This window comes from Condylostylus longicornis, unplaced genomic scaffold (genome assembly GCF_029603195.1).
Source record: "Condylostylus longicornis isolate FDR11 unplaced genomic scaffold, ASM2960319v2 ptg000084l, whole genome shotgun sequence".
Classification (NCBI taxonomy): domain Eukaryota; kingdom Metazoa; phylum Arthropoda; class Insecta; order Diptera; family Dolichopodidae; genus Condylostylus; species Condylostylus longicornis.
This window is the reverse complement of record NW_026578052.1, coordinates 6,632,859-6,654,769: the sequence shown is the minus strand read 5'-3', so window position 1 is coordinate 6,654,769 and position 21,911 is coordinate 6,632,859. Positions and strand designations below refer to the sequence as shown.

The 21,911-nt window shown below is 22.0% G+C and overlaps 2 protein-coding genes across 2 annotated transcripts; one reads left to right on the top strand and one right to left on the bottom strand.

Moving 5' to 3' along the window:
* Positions 1-9,427: 9,427 nt before the first annotated feature.
* LOC129613571 (uncharacterized) lies at positions 9,428-10,408 on the bottom strand. Its single transcript, XM_055527693.1, has 3 exons — positions 10,272-10,408; positions 9,972-10,211; positions 9,428-9,911 (listed from the first exon to the last, which is right to left on the bottom strand). Exons 1-3 carry the CDS (start codon positions 10,327-10,329, stop codon positions 9,541-9,543), a joined length of 669 nt encoding a protein of 222 aa, XP_055383668.1. The 5' UTR covers positions 10,330-10,408; the 3' UTR covers positions 9,428-9,540.
* An 867-nt stretch (positions 10,409-11,275) lies between these two features.
* On the top strand, positions 11,276-15,050 carry LOC129613476 (putative uncharacterized protein DDB_G0282133). The gene is made up of 5 exons (XM_055527565.1): positions 11,276-11,466; positions 11,624-12,347; positions 12,522-12,740; positions 12,848-13,872; positions 13,932-15,050. The coding sequence occupies exons 2-5, from the start codon at positions 11,721-11,723 to the stop codon at positions 14,806-14,808; spliced, it is 2,748 nt and encodes a 915-aa protein (XP_055383540.1). The 5' UTR covers positions 11,276-11,466; positions 11,624-11,720; the 3' UTR covers positions 14,809-15,050.
* Positions 15,051-21,911: the final 6,861 nt, after the last annotated feature.

Genomic DNA, 21,911 nt, shown 5'->3' with positions numbered 1-21,911 from the left:
CTGGTTTCGGTTATCTGACGCTATTTTCTGCGTTTTAGCAGCAGTTTTTTTCAACTTTTCGTTTTAGGAAAGGTTGTCGTTTTCGTGGGTTTTTTGGAGTTACAGTACCAATTTTTATGGCTTAGTGATTTGTGCCGTTAGGAGGGGCCTAGTGACACTGTTTTACTAACTAACTAATGAACTACTGTTTACATATGTATGGAAATCAATCAGCATAGAAAACGTTAATCAAAATCTACAAGAACTTAAAATGTATAGGAGAAATACCGTTATTGTGAAATGAAATTATCACCTTCATATCGGCAAGTTATTATTTTCAACGTAACACCCTTTCAATCTTAAAATTTTTGAATTCCTTACAAAGATTTTTATATAACAAGGTCAAAGTATACTTATATAGGTCCTGAAACACGTACACATATGAAATTTTCCTCTCATTTTTTTTATTTTTGATTTATTATGTAATTTCTGTAATTTTAACCCGAATTTCATTTCAAACGCATTATAACGGTAAAACGCGGATTCTTAATTAATATATAGAAACGTTTTAATTACGTATTTGGCGACATATATGAAAAATTATGTAAATAAATAAAAACAAAATGTCACATTCAAATTTAACAGGAAAAACCTACATCATAAAAATATTTCAGAAAAAAAAATTATTTTATGTTATTTGAACATCCTTTTTCTACTGAATTTTGCAATTTTAATGAAGAATGGCGAAAAAAAATAAAGGTTTTTTTTTAAAGTAACTTTTATATTCAATTTATCAGAAACATTCACTTAACGCACATTATGGTGGGTATGGTAGACATAGAATGCAATTTAACCATTAAGTCTTAAGGGTAAGAAATAATCAGAAAAATTTTCGGTCAAATTTTGAATCGTGTGCTCCACCTTTTTTTGCCGAAATCATACCAAATAATATGAATGAAAAATTAAAGTGTAAGAATAAATTCTGAATTCGAAGAAATAATTTCTGCTTTTGCTTAGCTAAAACTCGTTTTGTAGTTCAATATTTTAAATATGTATCAAATTGGTCTCTGTTATGATATTCCTTCCTAATACTCATGCAAATATTTCCGAGTACATTTAAGGAAGCCATACTAAAGCAATTTTCAATATTAGTCGTAATCAAATAATTTTTTTCTAATAAAAACACAAAAAATTTTTAATTCTTTTACGAAAAAATCCCATACTTAGATTTTTATAAAGGTATATACTTTTAATGGACAAAATAGAAAAATAATGGAAGCCTAGATATCATCATTATCATAATTTTTCACTCATATTCGTTGTTGTATGCACAGTTCATTTAACAATAATAAACCTCTAAAATATCCGAATATTATGGTCAAATTAAAATCCCCACCAAATATTATTATCAAAAAATTATTTTGATCCACATGTGTATAGGTTAGCCATTACGTATGTATATATACAAAAATACATATTTAATAATAATATAAAATAAAAAAATCAGCAAAATGGATGTAAAATCTTCCGGCTGGAAAAATTCGAAACCTTTTTTTGTTATAGAAATATTTACAATACGTTTACTAGGTAATACAATAGAAATCAATATAACTTAAAATGTTGCAGATTTGAATGGGGCCTACAAAATACTATTGAAAATTGATAGAAAAACTAACCCCAAAAAAAAAAACAAAATCTTAAAAAATTATAACAAAAGCCAAATTGGATATTACAGGTACATCTAGATGTATAAAATAATCTTTCAGGTTATAGATGGTAAGCAATTTAAGGGCGTATTGTTGATTATTGTTCCATATGCTGGTTGGTACCTAAAAAAAAAAAAACAAATGTAAAACATCACCCAATACAAAATTTCCCAGATTTGTTTTTTTTTTATTTCAAATATGGAAAATTGTAATTTTATAATATTAAAATCGGATAATATTAATAATCGTAAAAATGAATGTGCAACAATAAAATGACATTAAATGAATTAATTCAAATATCCACCTAAAATATGTATATGCAATTACATAGGTTATAAAATAAAACATGCAAAGATTAATGTAAACCATTAGCGCATGCAAATGCTGTCATGAAAACCAAAATTTTCAAGTACAGATTCAAACATTATCATATTAATTGAAGCAAACTTGTTCCGAATATTGTAATTCAGTATTTCTTTAAGCTCGGGCCGCAAAAAATTTGTGTTTCCGATTCTCAATAGAACAATTCTCAATAGAACAACCAGATTTTTATCCGCCAGTCAATTATTGTAGATTATAGAATTTTAAGGGTAACTGAGTGGGGCAGGAGTATCCCCCCAGGCCATCGCAGCCATTCGCGACTTAAGCGTCCTGTTGTTATGAAGTGAATCGGTTTCACAGCCCACTAATTGTGAAAATTAATAAAAATTTAACAAAAAACTAAACTAATATGCCAGTTAATTATTAACTAAATTAATTTCTTAATATTTTTTCACGAACCTTTGAATTGTCGATTCTTTTCCAATATTTTTGTATTTTTCCACTATTATTTTTAAAGATCTACCATTTTCATAAAATGAATTTCAATAATTTTAACAATGTTGTTCTCTTCGTTTAAGCATCTTACTGTAAATAATACTTAACAAATGTCACAAAAAGCTAGCATTTAGAAATTATTCACTACTGACATGTATAGGCGTGATTTTTTAAAGACGCTTTATAAATAAGTGTTTATAGTGATCTAAATTATCAACTTGAATCAATATAACAAACTATGAATACTTTCGGTATTAATAGGAAGGTGAATTTCGGAATGAAGGTGAATATGTATTGTATACTGATTTTAATTCTGTCAAATTTAATACTTTTCAGTCTTGTTTATTGCATAGCCTTTGTATATTTTATTTTTATGTCTATAGATCTTCATATGTAAAACTGAAATAAAAAACTTTTGTGAAAAGTTTCTCACTTTATTCCAAAAACAATATCAAAAATTAAGAATTTCTGACATTTTTATTAATGTGAAAAATAAGAAGAAAAAAAAACCAGTATAGACGATTAAAATTTAATTTTTTTTTATTTATGTTTTCCTTTTTCTTCTTATTATTTATTAATTAAATTTCTTAAAGTAAATTAATAACTCTTAAATTCCAAAAATTTTAAGGTCTAAGTGCTTGACATTTAACAACGTACGTACATAAATCAAATTGAAAAATTTTTAATATTTCATTTTTATTGCCGAAAAACTTTTCCTTTTAATTAATTTTAACTCAAGAATTAACAAAATCATTTTAATTGTTTTAAAAAACATTCACACAAAATAATTGAAAACATGACGAAAGAAATTTTATTGAAAAAGTTAAGACATGAAAGGGCGTTCGCTTTAAAATCTTATAAAATAAAAATTTAAGGCAATTTTGAATCAAAACTGATTGCAATACAAAACTGATATTTGGCATGAAATATTTATTAATAATGTAACAAAAGCAAAATTTAATATTCTATATTTTTAAAATTTATTAAAAGATTTAGTCAAAAAGCCCCTTAACCTATGCTAACAAAGTCTTCGTTAATGGTAATGGTTTAATATTAGTATTCGCAAACTTAAATTTATTAATAACTCACAAAACCAAAAACAGGTTACTTATATGATAACAATAAAATTACTCTGACGCAAAAGAAATGACGCAACAGGAAATTTTTATAAGAATCTGAGTTAAAAAACGGAATATCTAACCCCATTTAGTAGAGATCTTTAACTACATAACTTGATTATGCCTGAAAATTTTATAGTAGCTCTTAATTATGCAAGTTTTAATTTACATATTTTTATCATGACTATTAGTAAATTAAAATATGAAGGAACAAAATGCTTTTTACGAAAATCCAAATATTCTTAATATCCGAAATTATTTAACCCCTCTCTTTGAAAGTTAAACCATAACTGAAGAAAAAATGTTGGACAGCCGGTATAAATAACAAAAATTTTCTCAGCATGATTTTTGTACAATTATTCTATCCATCCCATATACAGGGCAATTGTATTAAGTTCTAAAAAAGAAAACAAAATACATAGTGGACAAACAAATGTCCTTACTCTTCTTTTTTAATAATTTTGCCGGTTTATTTTATTTCTCGTCATTTCAATGAATAAAGTAAAATGAAATAGGGAAAAAATTATTCACAAATCACAAATACTAAAAAAACTATGTATAGCATATTCTAAATAAACGTAATACAAGAAGGAGAGAGAAAATTATTATTACACTACCAGAATATCTCTTAACCTGGCTTTTGTACTCATAATATCTCTCTTAAGCAGTAAAATAATTTCTTTGTGAAATTTGTTATTTCTTAAACAAAGAAATTTATTTGCCAATTTTATTTTATCAAAAATGAAAAAAATTTCAAATTAAATTTTTTGAATCTGAATTAAAATAAAATTGTGTTATAATAGAAACAAAATCCTTTTTTACGAAATTCAAAAATACCTAAAATCTGAAATTTCGGTGTTTTCTTCGAATATTAAACAATAACTGAAGTATTAATGTTAGAATGCCGGTAAATATTAATAATTCTCTCAGTAACATTACTACCACACTATATTTAAATAAGGAATTTTATCAAAAGAATAATTCTTATACACTGTATACACTGTATATGGATAGAATAATATTGTATATTCACCTTTTCTAAGAGAACATAAAAAAGTCCTTTTTTAAGTTTTTACCCACTTATTTTATTTCTCGTAATATAAATGAATGAAGTATAATGAAATAGAAAAGAAAATTATTCACAAATTTTACGAATGCAATGTATAGCATATTGTAAATAAACGTAATACATGAAGGAGAGAAAAAATTAATATTTCACTACCAGAAAGAGATTCAAAAAATCTCTTAAATTTCCCTTATGTTACAAAACACATTATAGTATACTAGTAGAATAAATTATAGTTGTACAATGTATGAAACGGAATAACAAAGTTAAGAGATAAAAATAAATTGATAACACATATAGAAGCTATTCTAAAAGTAAATAATTGAGTAAGAAACAGTGTAGCATAAACAAAATACAATAAATTACCGTTATGAAATTTTTCTTATAACGAATACTCTTGTATTCTTATATTGTTATTTAACACTTATAACAATAGTTTTTTTTTAAAAGCCTTCATATAATATTCAAAAATTTTGAAGTTGCAAATTTATTCTACCGATTTCTATTAGTTTTATGCATACATTGTATTTTGAATAAATTCAAAATCTTGTGAATTGGGGAACGAAATTATTATACGGATAAGTAAGTATATGCGTTATGATTAAATATCAAGCTCTTTACAATTTATTTAAATTTTCTTCTTTATTTTATTTCATTTTATATTCTATTTATTAGCGAGATTTCCTAATATTTCAAAAGAGCATGCGCCAAAATTTTCTCTAAATTTTTATACAATAATCAGAAAATATGATTCAAAAATATATAAAATTTTTACTGTTATATGTCAACAATTCGATTTTGTGTTATAGTGTTAGCAATTTTTACTATTATACTCTTATGAAATAAACAAATATGATATAATGGTCAAAATAAAACGAATTTTTTTTTAGTTCCTAACATAAGAACGAAAGCAGCAGAATATAACAATATCATGAAATTGTATAAATACCATCCTTCTGAGAAACTATAAGTAGCAAAACTTATGAATGAAAAATTAAAGTGAAATCTTTTTGGGAAAAGAAAAACAAAACTAAGCAAAATTATCACAAAATTTTTCCTTTTTTTTCTTACCTTTTGTAAAAAATTTTTACTCTGAAATCAGTGGTCGAAAGTAATACTGGAGTCCGGTGGGATGTCATCCCGGTAATTGAAGAATTACATAGTTTCAAAATCATCCAACTACTTCTAAGGAAGATCCCGAAGTATATTCTATAAAACTACATCTCGAATCATATTTTAAGTTTATTTTCACTAGAGAAATACGAGTACTTTCCACAATAATATTCAAAAAATTATTTTATTTAATTTCAATTATACTTCATAATATTTTCATATTTTTTCAATATTACGTTATTATTATATTGCGTTGGTCTTTAAGGTCCGTGAAATGAATCAGTGTTTGTTTAATAAGAAAAAAAAAACCTTGATGAAAAACAATATGATGACGCAAGAGCGAAGAAAAAAGAATTTGCGAACTTACCAAGTAAACTAGCAGAACCTAGTTCATCATAGGAGCCTATTACTTTAAAGACCTTAGATTACTGGACCGAAGCGCAATAGAAAAGGAAAATATATATATATATTTTATTATATAGACCATTCCATATTATTTCAATCTAATTAATTGTAATTCAATCACTACTTCTACATATAAGACAAAATTACAATACGAGTATTTAATATTTACCTTTAAAAATTATTCAAACATTCTGGGATGAATACTTTTCAATGCTCCAAATTTATTGATATTGGATAGAGGTACCCGTATCCTAAATATTACAATATTACATATAGTAAATTTAATAAAATTGTCCAATCGCTGTCAATCATACTCAACTCTGCCAAAAAATGCAAATTTTCTTAATTTAATTTTCTTCCCCATATAAAATGGAAATATTATATGGATGTACATATGTAGAAGCAGCCCAATATAGAACCTAAAACACAAGAAAAATAAATAAAAAATTAAATAAAATAAAAATAATAAAAAAGCAAGACGGAAGTAAATAACATTTTTGTTTTTTGAAGATTTGGAAAATAAAAATCAAATAATAATGTAAATGACGAACCTACACACTTTTTCTTCCATTCAAAAGGACCAGAAACAAAAAATTAAAATAAAAATATTTACGAAAGAAAGGATTATCATTTCTAGATTATCAATTCTTCTATCAACATAACCTAATCTTTTTTATTTTGTGCTCATATCGAGTGTATAATATTGACTGTACCGTACATCATATGAAATTCCAACTCAACATTTTCATTCAGGAAATCTAATAAATTTTTTCCATAATTTCAGATTGTAAAAAACCTTTCGGATTGTAAAAACTTTTTACCCTAAAGTAAAAGAATGAAAAATGATAAACTTAAAAGTATTAGAATACATTTTTAGAATACAGAGATTAAAAAAATTGATAAAATTCTGAATTTAAATAATGTCGCAGTATGATTTCAATCATTTAAAATATTGAAAAAGTATTAAATTTTTTAAATTTTATAAAATATGTGTAATAGTTTTGGATTTATATTGGAGCGGTAATCCTAGGAAAAGACACCCCCTTGTCATAATTTGGCTCCCTTGGAAATTTTACAACAGAAAAATTTAGCGTTGTATATTCTTGAATTTCTATATTTAGCTCTTATGTCCAGAAAAAACAAAATGAAATTTTCAGAATGAGTTTCCATGTTGAGATCTTCTTCGGCCAACGTAAAACCACCTCGCTTTCATTTTCTTTATACATAAATAATCCCCATTATATAGCAAATTTAAAATACAATAAATTTTTCAAAAATCTACATAAATTTAGTTTTTATTTATGGTTTTCAAATTATAAAATCATTTATTTTTACTTAATTATAGGAAAGTACTCGCACAAAGTTTTATAACGTTAAAAGTTATAATTCTCTGAATCCGATATTCAAAATCATTTTTAATAGAATAATCAAAAGCACACTAATGTATCTCATTTTTAACCTTAAAATAAAACATTATTTTTATAGAAAGTTTCCAATTGAAACCGTATTTTATATACATAGAAACTATTCCAAAAAAAAATTAAATTAATTGAATTTTACAACAGAAAAAAAGAGGTGCCAGGGGGAAGTAACAAAAACTTACTGTTCCAAAAAAAAACTTCTGACAAATTATCCATTTAAAATGTCAACTTTTAATATCTTTTCATAAAAATATTTTGATTAATTTTATGTAAATTTTAAAAGCTTTAAAGGAGTTTTCCTTTATAATATTTTTAAAGCAAAAAAAAAGGATCTTCTTTTTCCGTCTTTTCAACATAGTGTGAATAAAAAGAATCAAAATTCATAATAGAAAACAACAACAAATAAATAAAAAAAAAGGATTAATGACAAAACGTATTAAAAAGTTTTTCACTTTAACGTTTTTCAAAGGTTTACCAATGATCCTTTAAATAATTTTACTAAAATCAGCAACAAAGTCCTTTTTTATTGTATGAAACAAAGGTTCTTGTAAGCCATTCAAATACAAATAAGAGAAAAAAGAATCTTGTAGGGAAACTAAAAACAAAACATGATTAATTTTTATTTTTGTTTTTGGTATACATTTGGTATACGCACACATTCCTTACACATACATTTAAGAGAAGAATACGATGCATTCATTATGCTAGTTTGTTCAGCTAAAAATCTCATAATTTTGAAATGGAGACAATTCCAATTTATTCAATTATTTTTCGATAATCAAAGCAAAATCCTTTCAAGTCCTTCCTACAAAAAAATAAACTTATATTAAACGTACTTTAATGAGTAATTTATCATTTTCAAAACCCGCACCAAATATGAACAGCGTTGAAGCAACTTTCCAAACTTAATCAGAAAAAAAAATAAAATTTGCAAACCAGTATTTATAGAAAATAGTGTCCTTTTTAGTGGTTTCATTTAAAACAAAAATTTTAACAGAAAAGTATAAACCATTTTGAGGAAGTTAAAAATTGTCATGGAAAATTGAAAAGCGAAAACATTTCTTACATAATTACATGCGATTACGCAAGTTTTCGCTGTAAGTCATTTTGAAAACAATGGGTTTAAACTTTCTTTAAAAATTTTTTTCTTAAATTTTTTCAAAAATTAAAATAAATAAATGACAATAAAATATAAAATTAAATTTTCCTGTGAAAAGCAAATTGGAACTAAAGCACAATTTGAAAATAACTTAGCCCAAGCAACTACTTAATGTTCAAACTACAAATTTAAATAAATTCAACATTTTTATGTTTAACTCTAATATTATACTGAAATTTTGTAGCTACTCGTAATTTGAATAATTAACAAAAATATCTTTCAAGCAACCCCTTTCCTTTAATAACTCTATCATCACTTCCTTATCAATTACCTATTCAAATAAAGCGTAATACTTTTTCAATGATAATTTCCTTGAAATGATCTAGGTAATTTTGCTTCGTGTAATAAAGTCAGATAGGAACATTTTGTATACATGTATAACATGATTAAAAAGGACTTACTCATCACTTCCAAACTAATATTCTGCAATTTAGCAAATATTTATTACTTTTGCGAAGAGTAGAAAAGAAAAAATAAAAAGAATACGAATTTATAAAATATGAAAACTTTTAATTTAAATAATAAATAGATTCATTTGTATGTACTTACAATGTCATAGTTCGAAATCATTTTTAATTATTTTTCACTAAGTCATCCTAATAGGATTTTAGGAACATATGTTTACATACAAATTAAATTTTTCAAAAAAAAATTTATGAATAGTTCATAATTTAGTAAATATTTACATTTAAACAAAAATGTTAATTTTAATCAAAATACAAAAAAAAAATTAATAAGTATGTAGCTCGATAAACTCTTAAAAATTGAAACTGTCATCAAAATTTGCCGTTATAATAGGTGTTGGGGCCTCCATTTCATCATTTTGCAAAATATTTTCAACATCTGATATGTCTAAATCTTCAAAAAGATGAATTGGTGGAGAGGGTGCTCGTAAATTTTTAAAATTAATATTTGGTAATTTTGGAATTTCCAATTCTGGTAACTCAAAAGAATCATTCGAATCGATGTCCTTTGCAATATCATTGTTTTTTTCTCCAAATTCAAAAAATTCAATCCAATCTAGCTCGGCTTTTGTAATTGGTTTGGTTCTAGGTTTGTCTGCTTCAATTATTTTTTCGAAAATTCGCGAATTCGCAATTTCTTCATCCAGCCATTTTTGTTCAGGCGCTAAAATTTTAAAGAAAAATTAGTTCATAAGTTCACTTTTTTATAATGCACTTTAGATACTTTTGTCATCATTTTTAAAACTGCAAAAGTCGTCGAATTCATCTTGAAAAATTTTGCAAGATTTTGGAAGTTGTTTTTCATTATTTGCTTGAATTAAGTTTTTTTTCTTTCTTTCAATATCAATGGTCCCTCCATTATTTCTTCCTAATTGATTATGAATAGTGTTATTTATATTTCCTAACGGTTGTTTTGATTTTGGACGATTTGCTAAATTATTTTTTATATTAATTCCATTGGACACTAAAATCAAAAAAAAATGAATTACTTTATATTTTATTCATTATACAATCTTTATTTAACTTATTCCTATATTTTCATTTCCAATTGCAGAAACAATTGGTTGTTTTCGGAGAGCCATTTTTTTCTTATAAGTTTTATTACAAATAATATTAATTTATTAAATTGTTCTTCGATTTTCAATTTCAAAACTGCTTGATTTGCCGCTTTTCTAATTCTAAATTAAAAATTCGAATTATAGTTGAAAACGTCAGTATGACAATACAATTAAACTTTTAAGCGATTTTAGCCATCTATTAACAAAATTTTTAACAACTTAACAAACGGAAAGTTATCAGATGCCATTTACACATCAGACTAAATCTACGATTTAATCTAAAATAAAATTAGATGAGCATTTACACATCAGGTTTATTTTGTACGTTTACGTATCAGACTTTTGCAAAAATATTTTAAATGTTTATGACAATATGAAATTAGTCAACATGAAAAACAATTATTTTTGAATTCTATTCTAATGAATAAAATTGAATTCTATTTTCTTCGTTTTCATTACTCAAACAATTAAGTGAAATATTTCCAAGTTATTACTTCCATTTTCGCCCTTTGACTAATAATGGCGCTAATTTCCACATAAATACTATTTAGTAAACTTTTTTTTTTAGAGCACATAATCGCTTACATAATAACCCCGCTTGTTTAAATTTAACACAAAAATTCCCGCAGTCAAAATAAAATTAAATTTTTTAGAAAAATCTAAGCATAAGTGATTTAAAGACTTTTTATGACATTTATTTATTGCCTCATAAATGTAGTTCGACAAAATTTCGTTAAAGTATCTTTAAAACCGGTAATACCTCAAAAAAAATTTATCCACTCTATATAAAGTTAAAATTTAATCTGCTAGATGTCACGCTGGAATATTTAATTTTTTTAAAAGGTGCCCCACCTTATGTAGAATTTTTAAGTATGTCATGACAATATGTTTATCTCTTTTCTACCAATTCATTTTCATATACTCTGACCTTTTTTAATGAACTTATTTATTTACTTTTAGTAATGGCAGCCATTAGCTTAAACGCAATAAGTTTTTTTTCAACAATTTTAAAATAGTGATATTATAATAATTTAATCGTTTTAATGTGAAAATTCTAGAATATAATTATAAATCTAGAACCTAAGTTTATGTTAAAGTTAAAATACACCATTTAGAGGATAAAAAATTGCTAATATAAGGAAATTTTTCAATTATAAAAATGTAAGGAAGTCCATAGTAGAAATTTCTCAATTACATGGCTGATAATTGTGGCTGTGAAAAAAAATTAGATTAATCCTCCATTTTTTTTTTTTTTGCAAATCAAATTTTTTTGAATATGTTTTTTGAACAAAAAAAAATATTTTTTGCTAAATTTTAGAAATACACAAAACAAAGAGCCACTAGAAGAAAAGCAATAATAAGTATTAAAAAAAGAAAAAAGAAGCAGGAAGAAAATATAAAAAAGTGGTCAAGAAATGAGTTCATGTCGCATATCTCCAATATCGCCTATTAAAACAACAATGTTGAATACATCTACATCAACAAGTACGATGCAACTTCAGTTACGAAGATCAATAAGTGTTGAGAATGAAACTGGAGCAGCGACTTTGGCATTTTTAGCAGCATTAGTTAATAAATCTAATTGTACTTCAATAAAAAAGGATAGAGTGGGAGAAGTGGACACGGTGAAAATACCTTCCAGTGTAATTTCTAATAGTTCAAGTACAGAAAAAGATTGCGCTAATGTTCCCATTATTGATCAGAATGTTGAAACTATAGTATTGCAATCTACATCGCAATCTTCTGTAGCAACAACAACTTCAACAACAACGGTAATCAATAGCAGTAGCAATACTAGTAATAATACTGCAAAATCATCCTCGATATCCCAGAATTTACATCATCAAATTCCGTCCGATATTTTAGATGATTTAGCAAGTCGTTTTATAATTAACACTCCAGTTGACGAGCGTCAAAATTTCATACGAATTTGTTTTCAAATTGAATTGGCGCATTGGTTTTATTTGGATTTCTTTTGTGGAAATGAAGAAAAAAAATTAATACCATGTGGATTGAAGCAATTTGCTTCACATCTATTTCAGGTAGTATTTACGTAAACAAAATGATTACATACGTTTTTTTCTGAACATAATTTTTTGCACTTACATATACCTATACATTTTTATTTATTTTTTTAATATTGTTTTGGGCCATAATATTTCAATAATTACGTATGTAATATAACTAAAATATGATTTACTTTTTTTTTTTGACAGCATATTCCGTTTTTATGCATCTATTTAACTGAAGTTGATAAGATATTAGAAGACTGGAAAGAGTACAAATTATCAGTACCAACATATGGTGCCATATTGGTATCTGAAGATCTCAAAAATGTTTTGTTAGTGCAGTCATATTGGGCTAAGAGTTCATGGGGTTTTCCAAAGGGCAAAATTAACGAGCATGAAAGTCCTGTTCATTGTGCAACAAGAGAAGTAAGTGCACTTCTATTATTACATTATTATTTTAAAAAATTATTCTATGTTTAAAAAAAATATTTCTGTGAATGCTCATTAATTTTATATCTACAAATGTTAAACAGGTATATGAAGAAACCGGTTTCGATATAACAAATATGATAGTGCCCGATCATTATATTGAATGTGTAATAAACTATCAATACACGCGTTTGTACATAGTTAGAAATGTACCTACAAGTACAAATTTTTTACCCAGAACTCGAAAGGAGATTAAATGTTGTGAATGGTTTCCATTAGATTCATTACCAACAACTAAAAATGATACTAATTGTAAATCACAATTGGGTGTTAATCCAAACTCATTTTTTATGATTATTCCATTTATGAAACGTTTAAAGAAATGGATTAGTGACAATCGATCTGGAATCGAAAGAAAATATTCATCATCGTCACCTATTACTACATTTAACAATAACAATGGTTGTAGCAATTATTATACTAATAATCCAAGTGGAAATTATAATTACAGTGGTACTGGAAACGGCCTTGTAAAACCATATTCATCAGCTAAGAAATTTAATTTAGATTTTAAAAAGGGAGAAAATAGTATCAGTAATACAAATAATGGTAGTAATAATCAATTAAAAGGAACAATTAATGAAAATAGTGATAATATGCATAATGATAAAAAGAATAAAGAAAATAGCGATAGTAATGACGAAAATAATGACAGTAATAATGATAATAAGAATATTAACTGTATTGATAACAATAATAATCATAATAAGAATAATATTAAAAATTTTAATAAAAATGATAACGATAATATGTACAATAACAATAATGATAATAATAATAACAATAATAATCATAATCAAAATAATAGCAACAATAATTATAATAATGATAAAAATAATGCTAATAACGGGAATAATAATAAAAATATCAAAAATAATAAGAATAAAAATAATAACAATAATCAAAAAAATAAAAGACAACGTCATAAATCTATGGGTGATATTGATGGTATTAATTTAAAATTAAATTTCATGAAGAACAATGGTAATAACAATGTTGATCGTTCAGTACACCAGCAACAGTCATGTGGATATGATAAAGCAAATAACAGCGCATCAAAAATTAATTGGTAAAATTGGATATATTTAGTTATAGAATCGTTTTTAAAAAAATTTATATTTATTTTAGCAACAACAAGGATGGCGATACTAAAAAACGTTTTTTCGAAGATAATATTAAATATTCATCGAATAAACATGCAAATTCCAAAAGGCAATTATTTTCTTGCATTAGCACCGATGGGAGTACTAATTGCGATAAAATCATAAATAATAATAACATCAACAGCAATTTTAATGGAAGTAAGAAGGATAAAGATAAAATTTCAAATAATAATAATAACAACAATAGTAGTATCAATAAGAATGGTGGAAATAATAACAATATCAATAATATCAATAACAATATAAATACCAATAATAATAATACAAATAACAATAATAATAATAATTGTAACAATTCTAGTAATAATAACAATAGTAATAATAATAATTCTGTTCGATTGAGAACAAAATCATTAGGACAACATAGTAATTTACAATCAACAATAACTAGCAATGGCGTGCAACGAAAGAACTCTAATGAAAATAAGGATGGTGGTAATATGAGAAGAAAATCTCATAATTTGCAAAATCAACAGCTTCAAACGCAACAGCAAGATCAAGAACCACAACAAAAATCAAATGAACAAAAATCTCGTGGTCAAACTGTACAAGATCAAAACCACAAGGAAAATATCAATAATAATAAGAATAACAATCATAAATTTATTATTGATAGTAAAGTTATTAATAATCATCATAATTTTCTAATTAATAGCTGTACAAATCAACAAAGACAATTTATGAAACTAAAACAACAACATGAAGAATTAAGAGCTGAACAAGAAAAAAATCAATTGAATTCGCAACATATAGTTGCAGACAATATCAAATTCAATCCAAACATTGATTCATGGACCAATTTTTCATTTACGAAAAATTTCATCGCTAACGTTTTTTGTTAAATTTAAAAGATAAAAAGAGAAAATAATGATGATATTAAAGAAAACAAAGAAAAATTGTAAATATATATATGTATATATATATTTATATATATTAAAACAAAGTAAAAATAATAATTTTTTCATTTATATGTAAAAGTTATGAAGTAATTTTTTGATTTTTTTTTTAAAGTCTTGTTTAAAATATATATTTCATAATTGTATTTTAAAATATATTTATAGAGTATTCTGAAACTCCTAATATACATACAAATAATATAAACATGCAGTCCATTTTAGATCAAAAATATGGTAAAAAAGTTTTTTTTTTTTATTTAAAAAAAAAAAAAAACTTCAAATACATCATTTGTATGTATTTGAAAAATGAAAAATTAAAAAGAAAAAATCGTTTAATGAAAAAATTTCTTTAACAATAATTAAAAATCATTTATGTACTTATATAGCTTTTAAATCTGTACCATATTTTACACTATTTGATTACTACTTTATAAAAATTTAATAGAAAGTTTAATGAAATTAAATTTCTAAATTGATTATAGTCTTATAATGAATTCATAACTTAAAATTTTAAATATTTATATTAATATTTTATGAAATTTTTTTTTTCTTTATTTGTCCTTTGACAAAAATATATAAACGCTCGTTCAGTGAAATAAATGAATTTATAATTATTAGAATTAAAGATTTCTATATTACATAATAATTATTATATTTAAAAGAAAATTATTATTATTTTGCAAATAAAAAATACAGTTTTTCATGAAAATCTATTAGGAGTATAGAAGTTTAAATGGAATACTAAAATAATTTTACAAGTAATCATTTTTTATTTACTGACGTTTTAAATTTAAGAATTACTAAAAACCAGAAAAAGTTAATTCAAATTATAAATTAGAATTTTCAATAAAATAAAAAAAATAATAGATTGATATTGCTTCATAATTTTACAAATAAATGCAAAAATATTTAAGAATTACATAATATTAAAAGAAAAAAAATTAAACAAACAAAACTAACTAATATCTTAAGTAAAGCTTTAAAAACTTAACTTTAATTTTTACTATTTCTTTAGTTTTAACATTATTTAAAAAAAAAAATTAAAATTTACTTTTTTGTACAAATGAGAAGGCAAAGGAAAAAAAAATCAATAATTGTTTTGAAAAAATGATTAAATAAATATTTTGCATTTTATAATAATAATTTCATAAACCTTAAAAATGAAGAAAGGTTTTACAAAGGAAATAAATAAATATGTGTACATACTATGCATCCAATGAAATAATATTTTAAATTTTTTTTTTTTTCATTTTTAATTAAAAATATTTTGTATTTATTATTTTTTAAACTTGACATAATTGTGACCTAATTAATACAATAATAATTGTAAAAAGAAATTATCGTTTTTAGAAATGCATAATTATGCATAATTATATAATATGTATATGTATATTTTATGTATACATTCATTAAATATGTAAATTAATGTATGTACTATTATTTTTAATGCATGTATATAATAATATGATATAAATATAAAGTAGTAGTGTATGCCATTGTAGAATATATACGATCTTCCATTTTTAGTTTTAAAAAATAAAAAATGTACAAAACACAAGATTATTTATTACTAAAACTATTAATGAGTTTTTTTAAAAAATTTTCTTAATATTTTTATTATAATGATTTTTTAATTTTAAAAACTGATGAATTTCACTTATAAATATGTTCTAATGTACTGGACTCCAATGTGATTGCTGTTGCAATTCATAATTCATAGAAAACATTTTTTTTTTTACAATTGCAATAAACACTTTTCTTTTTCTTTGCTTAATTAGTAATGTAAAATATAATTCAGAAAAAATAGACGTTTATAGTTTAAAAAAATAAAAGAATGTGCAAAATCAATATTTGGAAATGCAAATAAAAAATTAAATTTAAAAATAAAATATATAAAATATTTAATATTCAGCAAATAAATGAATTAATTATTAATGATTTCCTTTAACAATAATTTGTAAATCTAATATATTTCAATTTGTTTATTTCGGAAAAATTGCTAATATATTTTGAAATAAAAAGAATTTAATAAAGAATGTTTGGTACATATTTTTATTAATATTAAATACACCAGTATTTAAAAATAATGAACATGAAAAATGAAAGTACCCTGCAAATATCACATTTCAGTATATTATGTAAATGTTTTGTTTTTTAAAATTAAATTTTTAAATGTTTTTCTTAAAATGAAAAAATTTAAATTATTTGTAAAGTAAATATTTAAAAATGAACTTTTTCATAAAGAAAACTAATTAAAAATTTTTGGTAAATGAAGTTAATTATGAAAATTAAATAAAAATGATTTTATAAACGTAGTTCTTTGTATCTTTTTTTTTTTGTGATAAAGTTTTATAAATTTTCAAATAGAATTTTGTATATAGTACTACTTTTTTAAACATAAATACTTATTATATTCACTGTGATATTTAAAAAAGAAAATTATTTCTTTTGTAGTGTAACCTTTTATTAAAATTTAAAAAAATATCACAATTGGATAATTGGATGACATACATCATCTATATTCAAATTTATAATTTACAATTTATTCCCGAATATATTATTATATTATATACACAATTTTGAAATTTCTATATTTTTAAAAAATAATAATAATATTGGATATTTCGGAATAGAAAATATTTTGTCTTAATTTAGATATAGTTATATTACGTGTAACTTATTTAAAATTTATTTTTTGTTATTTCCTTTTAATTTTCGCAGTGAATATACCATTTTTTTTTTTATAATTAAATTGTTTTAATAATAATTTACTATGAAAAAATATTTCTTTATGTATATAGAATATTAAATAGCAGTATAATATCAATTCTTACCCCGGAATTATATTATTTGTTCTTTGTTTATCTAACTAAAAATTTAGTATTGATATGAAAAAGTAGAAAAAAACAAAAACAGTGAAATCAATGCGAATTCAATGCATGATCAGGAAACAAAATAAAAATAAACTGATTTATATATTTATATTATATAATTATATTTTTAAAAAAACATTTTTGCATTAAAAAATGTATAACAAAAACAAAAAAAACGAAATGAATAATTAAAAGAAATAAATAATTTTTTTTTATTATTATAATTATTTTGACTACATTAAAACATAATTTAATTATGTTTTCCAAATATAAAAACAATTTAAATATTTTTTAAAATATATAAAATAGTATATATTTTATATTTTCAGGAAAACACAGTAGACAGTATTGCATAGTATTGTGCACAAAAAAATGAAAAATATATTACTAATATAATGTTTAATTTTCATTAAGATTACAAAAAAAAAATGAACAACTTTATAGAATTAAAAAAGAAAATACCAACAAATAATTACAATTTGTTAAAAAAGAAATAAATTTAAATAAAACAACAGCGAACACGTAACAAACAAACAAAGAAAATAAAATATTTATAAAAAAAAGATGCTTATAAAATTTTTTAAATTTTTCTCATATTTTTGATCTAAAATGGATATTAAATAAAAAAAAAACCATCAAACAAAATATATTATTAAAATTTATTAAAAGTAAGAAAAAAGAAAACAAAATAATGGAAAAACAAAATAAATGAAAAAGAGAAAACCAAACATAAAATCACAGCCCTCTTAAAATCACAACAAAATTCTTAAAACTCAAAATCCATTACAAAGAAAAACTTAAAATTTTGTATAAAAGAAAAATAAAAACAATAAATCTACATATGTTCTTATAAATTTAAAAATACATAATGTTAAAACTAATTTTAATATTCGTATTTCTCAAAATATTCCCTATATTAATATTAATAATTCACATTTTTTTTAATTTTCTTTTCCATATTTTTCTGTTAAAACACATTTTTTTTTTAAAAATAAATAATTTAAATTGTAATTTATAATATTATTACGTTTTGTATTCCGATTATTAATGTCGGCTGCCAAATTGACTAAAGAGATTTGAATATAAAACAAAATATTGTTATACATTGCACTTGTTAAATTAAATTTTGCTTATTTTTTTATTTTTATAATCATGTTATAGTACAATTTAATATATTATAATGCACAATAATTTAAATAATAATTTTTTTTTTTTAATAGAAATTAAAAAAGATCTTAAAAATCCAAGAATAATTGAGATATTATTAACATTATGTATTTTAAATAAAAAAATAATAATATATTCATGAAATATCATTCATTCATGATTAATGAGGGCTAATAATTAAATAATCATACTTTTATATGAAAATTATTATTTTCAAATGAATTCCCACAAAATATAAGTATGAATTTTTTTTTTTTTTTTTTGTTTTATATTTTGAATTTCAAAAGACGAAAGAATATCTTTAAAGAAAAGTTTTAACTTTAATTTTCTCACATTTATTCCTTTACATTTTTAGTCTTATAATTAGCTTTATTTTTTTTTTTTGTACTTTTTAATAATAAAATATTTAAAATTAAAAACTATTAATTTCAAATATATAAAAATTTAATTATTTGTATTTTATAATAAATATGACATCTTATACAAAATGGAATTTTTCTTATTTAAATATGAATTTCTTTGCATTTTAATTAATGTATTTCATTGTTAACTATTTTATGTACATATTGTAATATTTTCAATACTTATGTTGTGAACTCTTACAAAAAAAAAAATTTTAATATAAAATTATAGATTTATTTTTTATTAATAAAATAAATAATTTTTGTATTCGAATAATATGTTGACGTTTAAGGTACATAATATTATTAAAACCCTACATTATGTCGTATATAAAAAATGGTCAATGAAAAAAATTCATATCAAGTAATTGAAAATTATTAATATTGTATCACAACTTTGAATGTATTTCGTATATTTGTTCATCTTTCTCTTTTAAAAAACAGAAACATTTCAAAATAACAATTTTATTAATTTGATTGCTTTAAGTATAAATATTTCGAATATTTACACTCACTCACTGCCCTTAAAAATAAAAACAATTTGAATTTTTTTGAATTTTAATTTATTTAATTTATCCCGTTTAAATAAAAGCACTTTGTAATTTATTTTATTTGATAAAATTTTTTTTTAGAATTTCATTTTTGTATAAGATAAATTTTTTTTTGCTTCCCCATATCATTTTGTAAAAAATAAAATAATTTTTTAATTTGCTTTAATTTTAAAAATTGTAAAATAAATCCAACAAAATGAATCATATGCAGGCATTTGATTATTTTATTTCTAAAATTATTGATTTTTCACATTGTATTAAAAAATAATTCGTATTTTTAAGAATTGAATTATTTTAAAATTTAAAATGTATAAAATAAAATTCATTTTCACTTGAACATGAAATTTTATTTTACATAATTATAATAATTTTAAAATCTCTTGTATATCTAATATTTTTTGATAATATTAAGAAAACTCAAACAAATGTCCTGAATTTTTTCTTTATTGTACACTTAAATTTAATACTATTATTTTTTTTAAACTATATTCTCAACAATAATCATTTAAACATTACAAATAAAAATAGTTCTTTTATAACTTCTATATAATTTTTTTCATTTTGTTATAATTTAAAAAGAAAAATAAAATAAAACAAAATTGGAATTCGAAACATGAGAAAACAATAAATGGATTGGAATAAAAAAATATTTAATAAAATTAAAAAAAAAAATAAACAAACAAAAGAACCATGCTTTGAAAAATAAAAAAAATGCCTATTAATAAAAATATTAAACTTAAAAAAAAAACTAACAAAAATGAAAATATTTTAAAAACTTATTAATAAAATATTTGAGCTGAACTGTACGTTAATTTTAATAATGTATAAGTAATTTATAATGCATGTATTTTTAATAATTTAATTGATGAATTTTTTTTTTTTTTTTTGAATTTTCAAACACAATATAAAAATGATCTTATATTACCAAACTCAAAAATGAAAATGAAATTAAAAAATTAATTAAAAATATTGTGTAAGAATATTTTAGCCATAAAAAATATTCTAATGAAAAAAAAACAAATTCTAATTTAAAATGGTAACAATTTGATGAAAAGGAATTAAGGAAAAATATTCCGGAACCAAAAAAAAAAACACAAAAAAGTTTTGATTAATTTTCTCCAAACATATTTTGTAACTTAAATTACAAGTTTAAATTAAAAATGATTCAGAAGAAAAAAAATAAAGCATTTAATAAAATTTAATAAAACACAAAACAAAAAAAAAAGTACACTCAAATCAAATATTTTTTAATTTTTGTTGTAATTTAAGTAAAAAATCATAAAGAAAAATATCAAAATAATTAAGATCAATTTAATATTTTTAATCATAATTAATTATTAACATCAAAATTCTAAAATGAATTGTAATAAATTGAATTTAATTAAGAAAAAAAGGAAAAAAAAAACGAGAAAAAATATAAAAATTAAATTCTTTTATTTAATTTAATTTAAGAATATTAATCCAGAGAGATTGTATAATGTGATTTAAATGAATATTTTACTACCGAAAAATAGGCATTTTTAAAATTTTTATGTAACAAAAATAAAAAAAACAAAATCATAAAAAAATTATGTGAACAAATTTATAACTTTGTCAACAATGTATATCTTTAACAAAAAAAAAAAAAGAAAAACGAAAAACACAAAAAAAATTAAGACATTTTAATTGATTTTCATTAATTTTTTTGTATTTATTTTTCTTAAAAATTAAAAATTAATATCAAACGAAATTAATTTGAATCAAATAATTTGTATTTCATGTAAAAATTCTCAAACCAAGAAAAACACAAATTTAAGAAATGTCCCAATAATATAAAATAATAAATTGTTTATGCCCCAATTTAAAAAATTGCTTTATTACAAAAAAAAAAAAAATCAGTATTTAATTTAGACAATATTTTAAAAATTTAAAAATTCATTTTATTTGTAATTATCAATTTTTGTATACTTTTATTCTCAAAATTTATTATCAAAATTAAAAATAATTGTTAAATCAATTAAAGAATATTAAAAATGTAAAATGTTTTTGAATAAAATTTAAATTTATATGAACCACTC